This window comes from Brassica napus, chromosome A8 (assembly GCF_020379485.1).
Source record: "Brassica napus cultivar Da-Ae chromosome A8, Da-Ae, whole genome shotgun sequence".
NCBI lineage: Eukaryota > Viridiplantae > Streptophyta > Magnoliopsida > Brassicales > Brassicaceae > Brassica > Brassica napus.
Window position 1 is genome coordinate 3,365,014 of NC_063441.1, and position 15,845 is coordinate 3,380,858.

At 31.4% G+C, this 15,845-nt stretch overlaps 1 protein-coding gene and 2 long non-coding RNA genes across 4 annotated transcripts; all 3 read left to right on the top strand.

Annotated features, from left to right (window-relative positions):
* Positions 1-825: 825 nt before the first annotated feature.
* On the top strand, positions 826-3,111 carry LOC106359523. Its single transcript, XR_001272552.3, has 2 exons — positions 826-1,265; positions 1,347-3,111. It is a non-coding gene; the product is annotated as an uncharacterized LOC106359523 (long non-coding RNA).
* Positions 3,112-11,007: 7,896 nt separating this feature from the next.
* Positions 11,008-11,836, top strand: LOC106359526 (1,4-dihydroxy-2-naphthoyl-CoA thioesterase 1-like). Its single transcript, XM_013799207.3, has 2 exons — positions 11,008-11,253; positions 11,336-11,836. The coding sequence occupies exons 1-2, from the start codon at positions 11,128-11,130 to the stop codon at positions 11,675-11,677; spliced, it is 468 nt and encodes a 155-aa protein (XP_013654661.2). The 5' UTR covers positions 11,008-11,127; the 3' UTR covers positions 11,678-11,836.
* Positions 11,837-12,445: 609 nt separating this feature from the next.
* On the top strand, positions 12,446-14,498 carry LOC106359527. Of its 2 annotated transcripts, XR_007315321.1 has the most exons (3): positions 12,451-13,588; positions 13,681-13,749; positions 13,821-14,498. It is a non-coding gene; the product is annotated as an uncharacterized LOC106359527 (long non-coding RNA). The 2 variants fall into 2 exon arrangements; XR_007315320.1 differs by having other exon boundaries at positions 12,446-13,588; positions 13,681-14,498.
* Positions 14,499-15,845: the final 1,347 nt, after the last annotated feature.

Sequence of the window (15,845 nt, forward strand, 5' to 3'; positions counted from 1 at the left end):
AATTTGCGAAGGTTGAAGAGTTCATGCGATCGCTACTTAACAGTGACCCTTATGTTTGGAGACACTAGGCTATGAAGCCTTTGTAAAACTTGGTGTTCTCTATGTTTTTTTTTTGTTGTGTTTTATTTGAATATATTTTTTATGCTTACAAAAACTATAGTGAAATTTAACTCATTATCTTTGTTAAGCCGGATTTCAAATTTTATGTGATTGCATTCATTTACTTTTTGGTTCAAGTTATGTAATCATATAATATGTTATGAATAATAGTCAATTGTTCAAACTTGTACTATAGTGTTGAATTTAGTGAGATAGAAAGATACATAGAGATTGAGAGAGAATTACGTTATACTTATACTCTAATAATAATACCTATACATGCAATATATAAATCATATTAATACCCGAACATGCGTTTGGGCGGTCCGCCTAGTGTTTTACAATTTTTGCCAAAAATAAATGTTTATAAAGAAAAATTGTTTATATAACAATCAGTTGATGTCATGTCATATTTTTATAATTCATGTCATAATGGTGTATATAACTTACTTCAGAAGATATTATATATATATATATAATTTAACATACATTGCTATAAAATTTATATCTATTGTAAATAAATAAATAATAGAAAATCTATTAAAACCGTCTTAGTAGAAATATGTGTATTCTATATTGAAGATTATATATCCGTAAGAAATTCTTTTTTCCTCTCCAAATTCAACCATTCGATTTACTTAGGGCAGCCGCAGTGGTAGTCTCCCAAAGAGGCTCTTATAACCAAAATAATAAAAACATTAGTAAAGGTGGGGAGAAAGTGGGAAATTTAAGAACGCTTTTCAGAGCGATTTTTAAAAGAGTAATTTATATTGCATGACAGTTTTGAGTTTTTTTTTAACAGGATAATGAGTTAACACTACCAAGACAGTTTTTGTGTGAAAAGTCTTAACTTGCTCCTAAAAAAGGTAACCTATGATAAAAAAAAATAGTTAGGGCGTTTTTTGTTAAGTTAGATTTCTGAAATTTAAAACTGGGTGGTGGACCCCCGATGACAAACTAAAGAAGATTAAACTCATTTTAAAATATCGGACGTGTAAAAAAAATTAGTTTTACTTTTGGGAACTTTAACTGAAGAGGAAAAAAGAAACCAAAAAGGCGAGGATGGAGACGAGAGCGACGAGAGCGAAATCAAAAAGTTTACGGTGTTGTTTTACTTAGCAGGATGTCGAGCAGATGGAGCTGGCATGGAAAGGAGAAACCAGACGGTGAGTTTCATGGTTCAATTTTTTTCTTAGATATTGTAGGGTAATGGTTCAAATCTAATTTTTGATTCATATATTTTGCAGAAACGGCAGAGGTTGAGGATGTAAAAAAGGGATCCCGGAGCGGTTATTCGCAACTGACCGGTACCCAAGTGAAAGGGTGAACATGTATTCTACCGTCGATCATCTCTTGGCGGCAAGAGATGCGCTGAACAACATACCGGAGATGGTGAAGCTGATTGGTTCATGATTTGGAAATTTCTTCCAAATTCCTGTTTCGGATTGAATGTGGCGGACGAGCAAAAGGCAGAACACGATTCTGGGTTAAGCTTACTTTTCTTGTGCGGCTGTATAGATATACAAAAATTGTACCGTAAATGTGTACGTAACAAAAAAGTTGTGTACATGCATACTCCGAAACTGGTGTATGCATGTGTGCAAGTACTTGTATGTTATACTGTTGTTTTAGTTTTCTTGAAGTTGCTTGTCAAACCAAAGATGGAGATTTGTGGAAGCCACGAAGAAAGGTGGAGTGTTTGGATTAATATAATGATATGCATAAATGTGTTAAGTGTAAAATAAAATTATTCACAAAAAATGAAAATTACTTATAGATATGATACTAATTAATATTAAGTTTATATTCAAATACAAATTATAATAACTTTTAAAATTTCAAAAAAAAAAAACTTATTTTGAACACCTTTTTTGGTGGGGCAATACAAATTTCAAATAATTTCAAATAAAAACTAAACATGTTTTTTTTTTTGTATTACCCCCTCCCCAGAAAAAAACTAAACATGTTTTGCAAGTGAATAGGAAAGAGATCTCTTTAAGGACGAGAATCTAGCCAGCCTTGAGCATTTGCAAGTGTATGCGCTCTTAGACAAGCTTAATACACTACATGGAAGCATACGTTTGATTTCCGACCAATGGATCTATCCAAATTGTCCATCAACCACGTTTACGACCCATTTCTCCACCTCAACCAACATCAACGGAACATTTTGAACCGAGCTCAATGGTTGCAAACTTACATATTATGCCTTTGGAGTTGGTTATAAACTTTAGTCATTTGAATGTTGGGCTTCTGATAAATGGGTTTAACCCATGTTTCTAAATATTTGTGCACACTATATTTCGGGCCGTAGAGATGTCTCTCCCGTTGGCATTCAGCTAGGGTTTCTAAACTATACCCTAGGGAAGCCACCTATATATAATACACATATACACGATTGCATATTTATCCGCAGAGTTTAGGTTAAGGGCTTTGGTTGCTGGGGAATTATAATAGCACGTTATATCTGTTCTTCTTTGTCTATCGTTTGGAAAAGATTGATGACGCCATCTACACTTTTCCAAATGTAGACAAAGCAAAACCGTGATGACGTCGTAGAGATCTTGTTGATGGTACGAACTTGTGTTCGTCCATCAATTATCTATTTCTTTTTTTCCCAATGTTAACATCTGACTGCTCATCTTGTTTTTGACTTTAATTGAACCGTATATTCTCTTGTCGTCTCTCTTCTTTTTCTTTTTGCAGATCAGGATTTTCTTACCACGATTTCTACTGAGAGAAGCAAAAGTACAACTATGAAGTACTGTTCAGTCCGGCTCGGACATGACCGACCGAACTTATCTATATTCTATTATAACAGCAAATTTTTTTCATAATACTTGTATCTTTTAAAGACCAACAAATTGTTCTCTTATCTTTTGAACTATAATGAAGAATTATTCGAGAGTAATCAACCGATTAAGTTAAAAGAAAAGTGCGAACAAAAGCTCTGTTGTGAAGTTATTGATCATTTTCTAAATTTAAAATATGTTACATCCATTCGACCTAAAATCTTTTACAAACATATTATGGTCGATCGAATTCAACTCTAGCTTTTGACAGATTCATAAATTTTCCAGTTTCTCGATTATATCGAAAAACGAGAACGGCAAAACAACTTTGAGTTATTATCCCTTTAGTCAACAAACACGTTTTGGTATTCTGAACCAATGACTAAGGGAAGTTGGTTTAGCCGTTTGAGGTATTGTCTCATCTTGCACTTATGAAGTCTTTGTAAACCACCAACATTATCTCGTGTTCCTCTTCACATATCGATCCTTAATAATATTAGAGTTTAAACGGACTGAGAGAGAATATGAGCTGTTCTAGTGGATTGCTGTGATAATCACCCCTGGTGACTATAGGCTTACAAAGAAATGAAGCGTTCTAAGGCGAGGATCGAGGTTAAGGTTGTACAACCAACATTAATTACTTCATGGACCAGATGCAGGATCATATGTCATCGACATGATTATATTTTTTGGTTGAAAACCAGTGAAAGGCTGTAACTTTGTAATTTATCTCTCTCACGGTTAGCTTCCACTTCTTGGTCTCACTTGATCACATCTTTTCCTATGTAGGTTTTAGTCAAAGGTTCCATTATAACATTTCTTTATCTCAAACAACATTTTTCATATTCATTAATAGACAACAAGTAACAGCTTGATTCATAAGAATCTTAGAATGAACATCTGGCAAAAGACCATGATAACAGATATGAAGCTTAGAAATTTAGCTTTGACATAACTAAAATCATTTACATAACCAAAAAACTCTTCCTACCGAAAGCTCCATAAGCAGAAGAATAATACTTTAGCTCCAAATGGTAACCACAAGGAATATAAAGGATAAGAAAAAAGGAATGAAATGGAATAAAATAAAAAGAAAATCTATTCCTCTCCTAATTTGTCAAGAAATAATTGTAATCTTTTATTCTTTTTTTTTTACATCGAATGTTGTCTTTTATTCCTTAAAATTAAGGAATCATAGATAACAAATATTATTTGTACTAGTGAATTTGTAAGAAATGCTAAGGAATTAGTTATTCCCACTCATTCCCTTGATCACCATTTGGAACCTATATACCTAAGTTTCTGGCCTTTCTAGATTCGAGATTCGAGATCTAAGAAATGGCCATTATAAAGAACCTGATTCTTTTCTACCTGTGTACTCTCAATATCTCCACATAGGTTGAGCAGAAAACACAACCTTAGATGATGCTGAAACCGTAAAAAAAAAAGATTCTACCTCCTTAACCATCATCTCTTTCTCCGCTTAGCTAGATCTCAGAGAGATTCCCGCGGTCTTTAAACACTTGGAGTTTGCGAGGATGTAAGCCACAAATAGTTTCTCTTCTCTTCTTTTCCTATATCCCTTAAACTGAAAGATCTCAAGATGAGACAACAAGCACACAGGTACAGAACTTGGTTGGTTCCACGAAATTGGGAGATTCCTAGAGCAACCCTTCTGAGAAGCAAGCAATGAGGAAATAATCAATTTTAATATTATCCCATCAGAATAAAAGAAGAGAGTTGGAGGTTCTTAGTTTACAGAGTTTATTATAAAAACTTTTAGATTAGGGGTGTTATAATAATTGTTTTAACATTAATAAGTAAGTATCTCAAACAGGAGTTCTTAGATAAAAAAGTATAATTATTTTAACATTAACTAGATTTTGACCCGCGCTTAGAAAGCGCGGGGTTGTTGGATTATATTATAATACAAAGTTTTATTATAACGAAAAATATAATTTTAAACAGCTATATAATCTACAATTTAGTTTATTTGAGATTTTATATGTACACTTTTACGTAAGTTTCTTTTCGACATGAGAATTATATCCGGATCAAAAAAATAAACCGAACCGACCCAAAATTATAGGTTTAGTTCAGGTCCATAAAAGATAACCTATTGGGTTTTTTTGACCCGCAGGTCTTTGTTTGAGTCCGGATCCTACCCTAGACTCGATCATAAATATGTGTTTATTAGGTATATTTGGATATTCCGAATATGTTTTCGATATTATAGATATTGCTTTTAAGTTTTTGGTTTACGTTTAGAGTTTTGATTTCAGGTAAATTTTTCAAATTAAAAAAAAAATTGGGTATTTGGATAAAATTTTAGGTATTTTTCAGTTATCGTGTCAGATTTTGAATAAGATTTTAAATTTGTAGGTATTTGAATTTTTTTGGTATTTGTTTGGAGTTTCAAATACTTTTCGTGTTTCGGATATTTTTCAGATTTTTCATATATTTCAAATTCTTTTAGGATCTTAAATACCCGAACAGATGTGGACTCATTACGTCCATATCAGGTCCAACAACCTTTTGATATATATTTTTAACGTTATTGTACAAAAACATGGTTGATGAAATATTTTTTTGAGTAAAGGTACCATAAGAAATAATATTAAGATCTGTTAAAAATATTTAAAATATTGTATGTTTAGAATGATTAATGTATTATCAGAAAAATAATAAATAGTTATACATAACTCCAACAATTTTTTTATATTAGATTTTTTTAAACTCTTTCCTTTTTTAATAGTATTGATTCGTTTTAAGTGAAAAGTATATAAAAGTATAATATCTAAACAAATAATTTTCAAAATCTTGAATAATCAATACTGATATCGTGAAGTCAGGTTAGCTTTAATAGAACCAATGAATTTCTTCATTTTTGTGAAGGTAACATGAATATTCAGAAAAATCATTTTTAAATATGAAAATATTATCAAACTATAGACGGTTGAAAGTTTAGTATATGATATGAGATTTTAGTGGGAAAGTTTATATATGATATGATTACTTTATTATAAACGAAAGAGTAAGTTAGAATGTACACATATATATCTTGTAATTTATCTTGCTTTAAATCATATATTATATGATAAAAGTGATAATATAAAACATTAGTTTCAATGCTTTTATGATTAAAAATCAAAATGATAAATATAGTAATAGTAATGATTAGGATTTAGGAGTGAGATTTAAATAAATAAAAGAATTGACTAAATTATGGTTAGAGAAATATATGGTAACATATTGTTAGTATAAATTTAAGGTAAGACCAAAAAATAATGAATTAAATGAAAGAGTCCAAACAACTTTTATAGATAGATTTTTTTAGACTCCTTCCCTTTTAATAGTATTGATTTAATTATCTAACTAAAATTAATTATTGTTGATAAATTGAACCAATTAAAAAGAGCCATGTGGTATCATAAACTTTTTAGGGTATCTAATAGTATCACTTTCAGATACTTTTCCTTATCTTTTTTTTTTAATTTCTTTAATTTTATTTAATTTTATTGTTAAGATATCTAACGAGTATCAACTAATGGAAGTGTTCTTAGTGGTTCCAACCAATACTCCAAGGAACGAAGACGCAGCTTAAACACTTTTGAGCCGTGAGAATGTAATGGCTCTACGACATGCAACCTGTAAATGAGTGAAACATAATACAATATTAGTAAAAACACGGTAAAGAATTCCTCTATTTTAGAGAAAAAAAAGCAAAATACATTGGAAATGATCTAAGAAACATAACTAACCTCGGTCAAAACCAGTTCTAGAGACTTGACAGAAGAGAAAGATCAAAAAAATTTCATTCGAAAACCGAGAACTATAGACAGAGAAACTGTCTCCGAAAGAGTAATCAATGACAATGTGTTTTATTATCGGGGAATCAATTGACAAGAACCTAGGATAATATTACCTCATGTCGACTCCTTGACTTACACTCATATATTAGATTCTCTAAAGAAGGAACTTTCACAATGAACGTGGTCACATTGTCATCAAACTCATCTCGTAGTACAGACAATTTTTTGAGAACAGGACAGCTTGATAACAGCTTAACATGAGAATCTTCGTATTTCTAGACAACATAGAAAAGGTTGAGCTGTTGAAGTGACCCGAGGCAACAAAAGAAAAAACCATCAACAACAATATTGTTTGATAGAGTAAGTTTCAGAAGCGTTCTGCAGGTGTAGAGACTCTTAGGCAAGGTAGAGTTAGGGCCTTAGGGGGTTGATAGCAGTGCATCTCTATCTCTAGCTCTTGAATGAGGCGGTCAACTGCGAATGAGACTCACTTTCCAACATCTGTATCGACAGGACATTGTTTACCGAGTTGAATACCTAAGCTTTCTATTATAGGTGCCTAGTGCAGTTGCAATATCTTGTCAAGGAAGTTCCAAACTTTGTATCTGTCGTTGTAGTCGAGTTTAGGTATCATTGTCCATATCAAACGCCATAGTTTGGACATAATCATGGTGATCACTGCATCTTCTGTTGGGAGGAACAACAATATCTGCACCAGCAAATCATCAGGTAATGCACTGATCATGTCTTTGCAATCTTTACATTCAAGTATGACTTTTGGTGGCATCTTCACGAAGAAGAACAATAAACCCTAGCTATCAGATCAGGTGAGCCAGAGATCCCTTAATAAAATGATTGTTTGTTTGGTTGATTTAACCTAAACGTTTAAACCGAACCGACTCTTGGTTTATTGAATGAAACAAAAAATAAACTTAAACCAAGCAATTGCAATTGAACCAACTGAGTATAAGTACGAGTCAATGTTTTAAAACCGACCGGCCACCGACTATGTATACTGGGCAGTTGATCGGACCAGTCCAACTAATTCAACTGAATTTTATTTTTAACCTATGTGAGAAAACTATAATAAATAAGATGAATGTAACCATGAAAAGAAAGAATATAAATAACTACAATTTTTTTATGAAAAAATTGATTTCATTAATGTGACTAAACCTAGAAATTGATCACCGATCCAAAGAGTGAGACTTATTTAGGGTGAGTATAATGAAAAGGAAAGAAATGTAAAAAAGAAAGAAAGAAATGATTGTGGTTTTTAAACTAAAGGTAAGAATTTGGAATCCAATAAAATGACTATATCAAAATTAATGAAATTATGGTTAGTATTTGGCTAAAACGGAGTTTTTGATTGATCCGAATTGATGGCTTCACCAGCTTTTGACTGGTTTTACCGGTTTAATTACAGTTTCAGTTCCCATATGATTTATGGTTGGAGCTGTCTAACTGGGTGGTCAAGTTTTCAAAAATTTGGGTAAGTAAATACATTAGTTTTAATTGATAATGGCTTCTCATAACTTTTGCACTCAAAATAGTAGTATGAAAATGAAAAAAAATGAAAGAAAAAGTAAAAGAGGCATACATTAAAAAGTCTCAAATTTCTTTTGATAAATTCATTTGCTATGTGTTTTTTTTTCTTCTTAGATATTATTAAATAATTTATTTCTGATTATTCATATTATGATGTTGAGAGACTTATTTAAAGAAACACATTGATAATATTAAAACAAAATTATTGTGTGGGAACAACTTATGGTTTACTGGAAATGACATACAAATTAACAATATACAAGAGTCAAGAGTTTGACTCGTGTATCCACATTTGTGTTTGTTCTAATATAATAAACATACAAAATTTTCATAACACAAAAATATAATGATTACACAGAAATGTGTATGCATCTAACGGTTTGTAATTTTCTGCAATTTTTTTATTGTTCAAATTGTGGTATGGTTTTAGACAAATAAAATGATATGTTATAAAACAAATTGGTCAATTAATAATTTTTAACTACATTAACTATTTTGATGTATTTATTTATAAATTAAAATACCAATTAGTATGTTTTTGTATATCAATAAATATATCTTTCAAAAATATAATATTATATGTCAAATAAAAGTTTAGTTCTATTTTGGTAAGATATATAGATAGATAGATATGTCTTTAAGTCTTTTATATGCCAAATGAATTATTTTCTATGTTTATTTTTGAGGAAAATATTAAATTGAAATTTATTGGTTTTATTCTTATAATTCAAATATATTTTTGTGAATAATATTAAGAGTCTTTAAATTATTTAATATATATTTGAAAATAACTTTATATGTTTTAGTAAAACATTTATAGTTTCATATTTAAAGTTTAAAGTTTGTATGTCATATTTTAAATAAATATGTTTTATTTAATTGTAAAAATTGGTTAGAGAATAATAGTAAGTTTGGTTAGAGAATAATCTAACAAAATAAATGAATTATAGATAATTAATAAATTTTTTTCAGTGGCACAAGTTAAAATTATTATGATGAAATAAATGTTATTTCTAAAAATTACTTTAGTTTTAATAGAATAGTTTCATTAAGGAGAATTTTGTCTTTACTTACATAATACATTACTGGATGACATGAGATGATTCTGCCACTTAATGGTGATTCTAATTTTAAATAGTTTATATTTTATATTATAACAAAATTGTATAAAATCTTTTAGTTTTTTTTAACTACTAATAAATTAATAATTACTACTGAAACATTATAAATCAATATTAATTGAATTTAAATTATTTAAAAATATCAATAAGATTTTATATGAAATTGTATTGATTTAAAAAAAATAATAATTATCATCTACATCTACAACATGTTAAAATATATATATAATATATTAATTCAAAAATAAAATGATTAATGTCTTAAAAAAAATTTAATCCACAACTATATATTATTCAAAAATAAATACACTAAAACTCAAAATTTTGTTAAAATAATTTTATGTCTTTAAACCGCTGGTAAGTATCTAGTGATACTCTTACAAATGTTTGTACAAACTGAAACTTAACTAAATTTCTGCTAAACATTATTTTCAATGTGATTTTTATATGTATTATTATCACATTCATCTTCAGAAAGAGATGTCATGATTTTTGAAAAATATGACATGGGATCATCCAAATTGTGACATGTAAAATTTTCTTTATCAAGATTTCTACTTTTGTCAATATTTTTTAATATGGTAACGACTAATAACTTTTATACCATAGTTAAAGTAAAATTTTATATAAAGTATTTATTTTAGCAGAAAATTTAAAATATATTAATAACTAATATAGTCATATATCACCATTAAAATAAATCGTATATATCAAACTAAATTTGTCAATTAATAATTTTTAACAACATTAACTATTTTGATGTATTTATTTATAAATTAAATCACACTGGTAAAAAATAAATAAATACTTACAACTAGTTTTTAGTTTTTTACATCAGTTTATATACCATATTTTGAATAATATATATATATATATATAATATTAAAATTCGTTGTAAGAGTACATTAAACAATGTATAAGTTTAAAGCAATAATAATCAAATAATTTTTTGTTGATAATTTAAATGATTTAATTTTAACCAGTTTAACATATTTTTATTTTAAACCAAAAAACCAAAATTTATTAGAATTGATATATTTAAATAAAGACATATTTCAAACCAGGGAATAAAAGACAAATTTAAAATAAATAATCATGGAATATATATATATATATAATATAAATACAAAAAATAGTTTTATAAAATTTAATCTATATCCTGTTGAAATTTAAATAAAATCAAACTGAAAGATTAAACCAAATAAAAATAAAGAAGACAGAAATATATGTATGGTGTTTTTTCCAAACTTGTAAAGCTAAAATAGAGTATAACTATGTTAAAAAGGAAACCAGTTTTAAAAAAAATGAAAAGAAAATAAAGTTGTACTATATTTAAAATTATTATTTATATGCATTGTGCATGAAAACTCCTAGTTATTTTGAAATCAAAACTAAACCAAACCAAACCAAATTGCTATTGCAATTAAACCAAGTGGATATAGGGATGTTAAGTTTGACGACACGTGTGTCTTATCCAATACTTTGAAGTTTGAACTCAACTAATACGGACAAATACGTAGACTCTTGTCCGAAAGACGCTCACCAACATCAATTATGGAGTTTTGACAATTGGCCCGAAAGGAAAGTGAACGTAAAACCAATTAGAAAACTATTACAGTGACATTCCATTTAACGCTATTATCTATTTAAAATAAACTTAAATCAATTTCTCACTTTTTCTCAACCTCTCCTATCGTCTTTTAGAACTTCACCTACCTAACGTCTTCTCTCTTTCTCTGAAACAGAGGACACGAAATGGTATCTGCATCGTCCAAGACCAAAGCTTTAGACCCTCCGCTTCATGCATTAGGTTTCGAGATCGATGAGTTATCTCCAACACGTGTCACGGGTCGTCTTCCCGTTTCTCCAATCTGCTGCCAGGTTCCTTCTCCTTCTTCAATTTTGATCATTGACCCTTTTTTTTTTGTCTAACAAATTCTGAGAGATTTCAGTTTTCTCAAAGCCTTTCAAGGTGCTACACGGTGGTGTATCTGCTTTGATCGCTGAGTCTTTAGCAAGTATGGGAGCACACATGGCTTCCGGTTTCAAAAGGGTCGCTGGGATTCAACTCTCGATCAACCATGTAAAGAGTGCTGATCTCGGAGACCTTGTCTTCGCCGAAGCATCTCCTGTAAGTACGGGAAAGACTATTCAGGTTTGGGAAGTCAAGTTGTGGAAGTCAAAGGAAGGGTCAGAGAACAGAACGTTAATATCTTCCTCTAGAGTCACACTCCTCTGCAATCTTCCTGTCCCTGATCACGTCAAAGATGCATCAGACCCTCTCAAATTGATCTCTAAATTGTAAATCTCAAAGCTTTTTTTTTTTTAATTTCTATCTCTCTGTGATTGTTTATCTTGATAATGGCTTTTTATTTTCGCTTGTATGTATCATCCTTCTAAACACCTTCACCCTTTTTGGGTGATACTGATAATAAGCTTAAAATGGCAAGGTTTATTTAGGTCCCTTGCAGGCTTTGGTCGGATGTTCAAGATTCGTCACTATTGAAAAGTTTATCCTCCAGACTCTATAATCTTTTCGCTATTATTAGAGAATGTCTAACCCTTCTGATTACATAAGTTGTAGTCATTCAAATGAGCATTTCAAAGCTTGTCTGCAAGTTAGACTGTTAAAAACTCATACACCTTCTTTCGGAGCTAGTCAATCAATTATTTTAGCTTGTTATGCTTTCTATCTTATAATAGTTCTTTTTCAATGGAGTATGAGATCTTTGAATTAATGAAGTATGGTTCTTTAGAAACAGCTAAAAAAAAGTGGCAAAGAGAGTTCCAGTTAGTGAAATCATCATCAACAAACTCATGCACTATATATTATTCAATTTCAAATTTTCAATCCACAATATACTCATCATCTTCACATTCTCAATTTCCTTAGTATTCTGAATAGTCCAAAAGAATAAGTGTGTGATTCAAACCCAATAATTTATTAGGAAAGAACCTAAACCGTATCCATATCAGAGTATCAAACCGTATATAGTTTTCACTCGGCTATTTGTAAACCGAATAACTTGAATCAAATCGAACTGAAATTCGAAATTGGCGTTTATGGCTTTGATCTGTTGGATATCATTTCACATCCATTTCTCTGACCGATTAGTGATAAAGACGGATGATGGATGTTCTTGAAAAGAAGAAGCTTTTGATAGAATCAACCAGGGAGCGAAGTCCCTCGTTTTTCTTACAAGGTTTTCTCTTTCGCAGCTTCCATCTCTGGGTTTCAAACTATTGTCCTGAATTAATTAGCTTATAATCTTGTTTCAGCTCTAACGTGTGTTTGTTTCTTATGTTGAGGTTCCTAGTTCGTCTCAAGGGACCAGAGTCTTACCTTCATCTCTCGCCCCTAAACCAAACACTGGTCAGTTGCCTGCGCCAAAAAGGTGAGGGCTTTTTAAGGAACCTGAGCAAAAGGTCTCTGTCAATATTTCGATTTTAATAACTAATCCAGGTAACTTGTTTGCATAAGTCTTCGTGTGAAAATGATTGGTAGTTTGAGACTTACTTTGCTGTTTCAGTCTTCAGTGATGTGTAAGTACTTGTCATTCATTTTTTATTACTTTATATACGCATAACAATTTGTTTGCCTTTTGGCTGCTTGATAACTCTTTTTATTGCCACATCATCTGTTTCTGCCTTTCTTGTAAACTCCTGGCTGATGGTGTTCGACTTTAAGGTGATTGATTATCTAGATGTTGCCTCGTAGTAATATTTAGTTGACTGTTCCTGACTTCTTGACATCTTGATTTTGAATGATCACGTTGGTTACCAATCAAGCACGTGAGGGGATGGATGCGTTTATATATTCTACGGAACATAACTTGCAAATAGGCTGTTTTTGGTATGAGTCTCAGAGATTTGGGGTTTCAATATGTACTTGTCCTTCTTGCAGGTTGTTATAGCAGACGAATCACATTTTCTTAAAAAACGCTCAAGCAAAGATGACCGCTGCTTCCCTTCCTAGGCTAAAGGTATATCATTTAACAAAAGTTTTACAGAGAAGCTGCTTATTAACAAGGTGTTTGTTCATTGCCTTGTAACAACCAAAGCATATTCGTGATACAGCAAAGGTGAATTTTAGCTGGATATTATTATATGTTCTTTTATTGCTATGTTATATCCTAGTGTCACGTGACATCTCCTCCTTTTGCCTTTTAAAATCTACACTGATTACGCTGAAGCCGAAATCCCAGCAGTGCTTGAGGTAATACCCCTCCCTATCAGCAATAAACTATTTTGAGAATTCTTATGATGTATTATACCTGTTGTGCTTTCTCCTCGAGCGATGTGATGCAGGCTGGTTGCAAATTTCTAGTATTTGCACATTATCATTCCATGCTTGAGGCATTACACCAGTTTCTTAAAGTAAGGCATTGAACTCTCAGCAAAGCCTTCCTCAAAAGCCCATCTGTTTCTCATACGAGTTACAAAAAAAGTTGCAGAAAAAGAAAGTGGTCTGTATCCGGATTGATGGAAGCACCCCTGCCTTGGTTTCTGACTTTTAGGGAAATGATGAGATCAAAGCAGCAGCGGTAAGTATTTTCACCATCTTTAACGTCCTCATACCAAACCACTATAGAAGGAAGTAAGGAACTATAGTTTGCCTGTTAACCATTTATGGATATTGTATGCCGTTTGTGGACAGAGCTAGCTAGCATCATAGTTCTTGATTGATACTCAAGAAAAAAATTATATCATGTGCTGCTTAACAGTTGAAGTCATGTTGGGTGTTGAATCGTTACTGCCTTATCGACTTAGATTTACCTACTTAAAGACACACGCAGCATAAACACAACATCTCCAACGCATTCCTGTGGGTTATATTATCTCTGTTTGAACATTGATTTCCCAAATTCTTGATGATGTATGAGTTAAGGAGTTAGACAAAGAAGGATTTTTAGCAACAAACACAACCGAAGCTTTTTTTTATGCTATGTAACAAAAAAATGAAAGACAAAATAGATGTCAATGTCTTTTTTTTTTTAAAGTAAATATGTTTTATGTATCATCCATTTGCATTTCTCAGAGAAAAACGAATCAAAATATCGTCAGGTGTTAAAGTGGTGCTGCAGGATCGTTGGTTTCTCCGCCATATATTTATTTTGTTCTCGCTCTCTATATTACTTCTCCTTCATGTGTTTCCTCCTTCCTACAACGCCAAAAGAAACAAACTTCTAAACATAATAATATAAACGAGTATTGTCCAACACTATGAACGACATTATCAACAGAACGCGACTCAAATCAACATCACAAACCGCATATGAGTCATTTACGTTTTCAACTCAAGAAACTGACCTTTGATCCATATTTTCAAATTGTCTCGATAGTTCTTCAATCTTTTTTCTTCTCCTCACTCTCATCTAGAACCTCGGGAAGTCGGGATAACAAAACCTCTCAAGTAGTGGTGTCGGTTTTTTGAAATAACGTTCCTCATGATCTTGACATTTGCTTGTTCGAAGTATCATAACGTCAATAGAAACGCGAAAATAGCCATCTTGTCCGAGATCAGTACCGTGTGATGATCGGACCCACAAGAAACTCTCTCCGTTTTCCACTCCCGACCCGGTCACCGAGACCGCATGCATTCCCCTAAACACTGAATCCTTGTACATTGGACCACGCAGAGCCGGTCTTGAAGAACCGGGGGGCCCTACTCAAAAATTTTTTTATTACAAATGTACTGATATTTTTTTTATATATTTTTTTTTAAAATATTGTATTTTAAAATTATAGTAATAGTTTAGTTTAAGAAATATAGCCTGCAAAGAAAATTATGCCTATAAAGAGAAGAAACTTATGGAATAATAGGTTTAGTTTCTTAAAAAATATTTTTGTAACTGAGTTTACAAAAAAAATTATTTATAATAAGTGAGTTATTTTTTTATGTTACGGTAGTTTAGTTTACGAAGAAAATAACTAATGTTAAGTTTACAAAAAAAAAATAACTCTGTTACAAATTTTTTTTTTTTGAAAACGGGAACCCCTTGGAATAGGGGCCCTATTCAAATGTTTCACTTCAATCCCCACAGGTCCGGCTCTGGGACCATGGTAAATCCCCTGTCAATACTGAAAACCCCATTCAAGATGATCCTTATTTACATCTTCTTTCGAAACAAAAGATACATGCATGAAACGTCAGTTGTGTTGTAACACGAAAAACAACTCATGTACGTGCCCCTTTGATCTGATTATAGTCCGGTTGAAATATTGGTATTGCCGCTCCTAAGGGCTGTGTTTGCAATTTGATGAGAGCTTCTTCACTAGTTAAGATCTTATGTGCACTACCGATAAAGCCAAGACTAGGTTTGGTTAAATACACGAGCAGGTGGGGGTTTTGTGCATCAATCAAAAGGACGATCCGCAGCTTCCTAAACTCCATGCTTGATAACGTATTCCAAGGTAGACATTATGTTCAGCTTGTAGCAAAAGTTGTGCAGTTTCTCATTAAGTATTCCCCT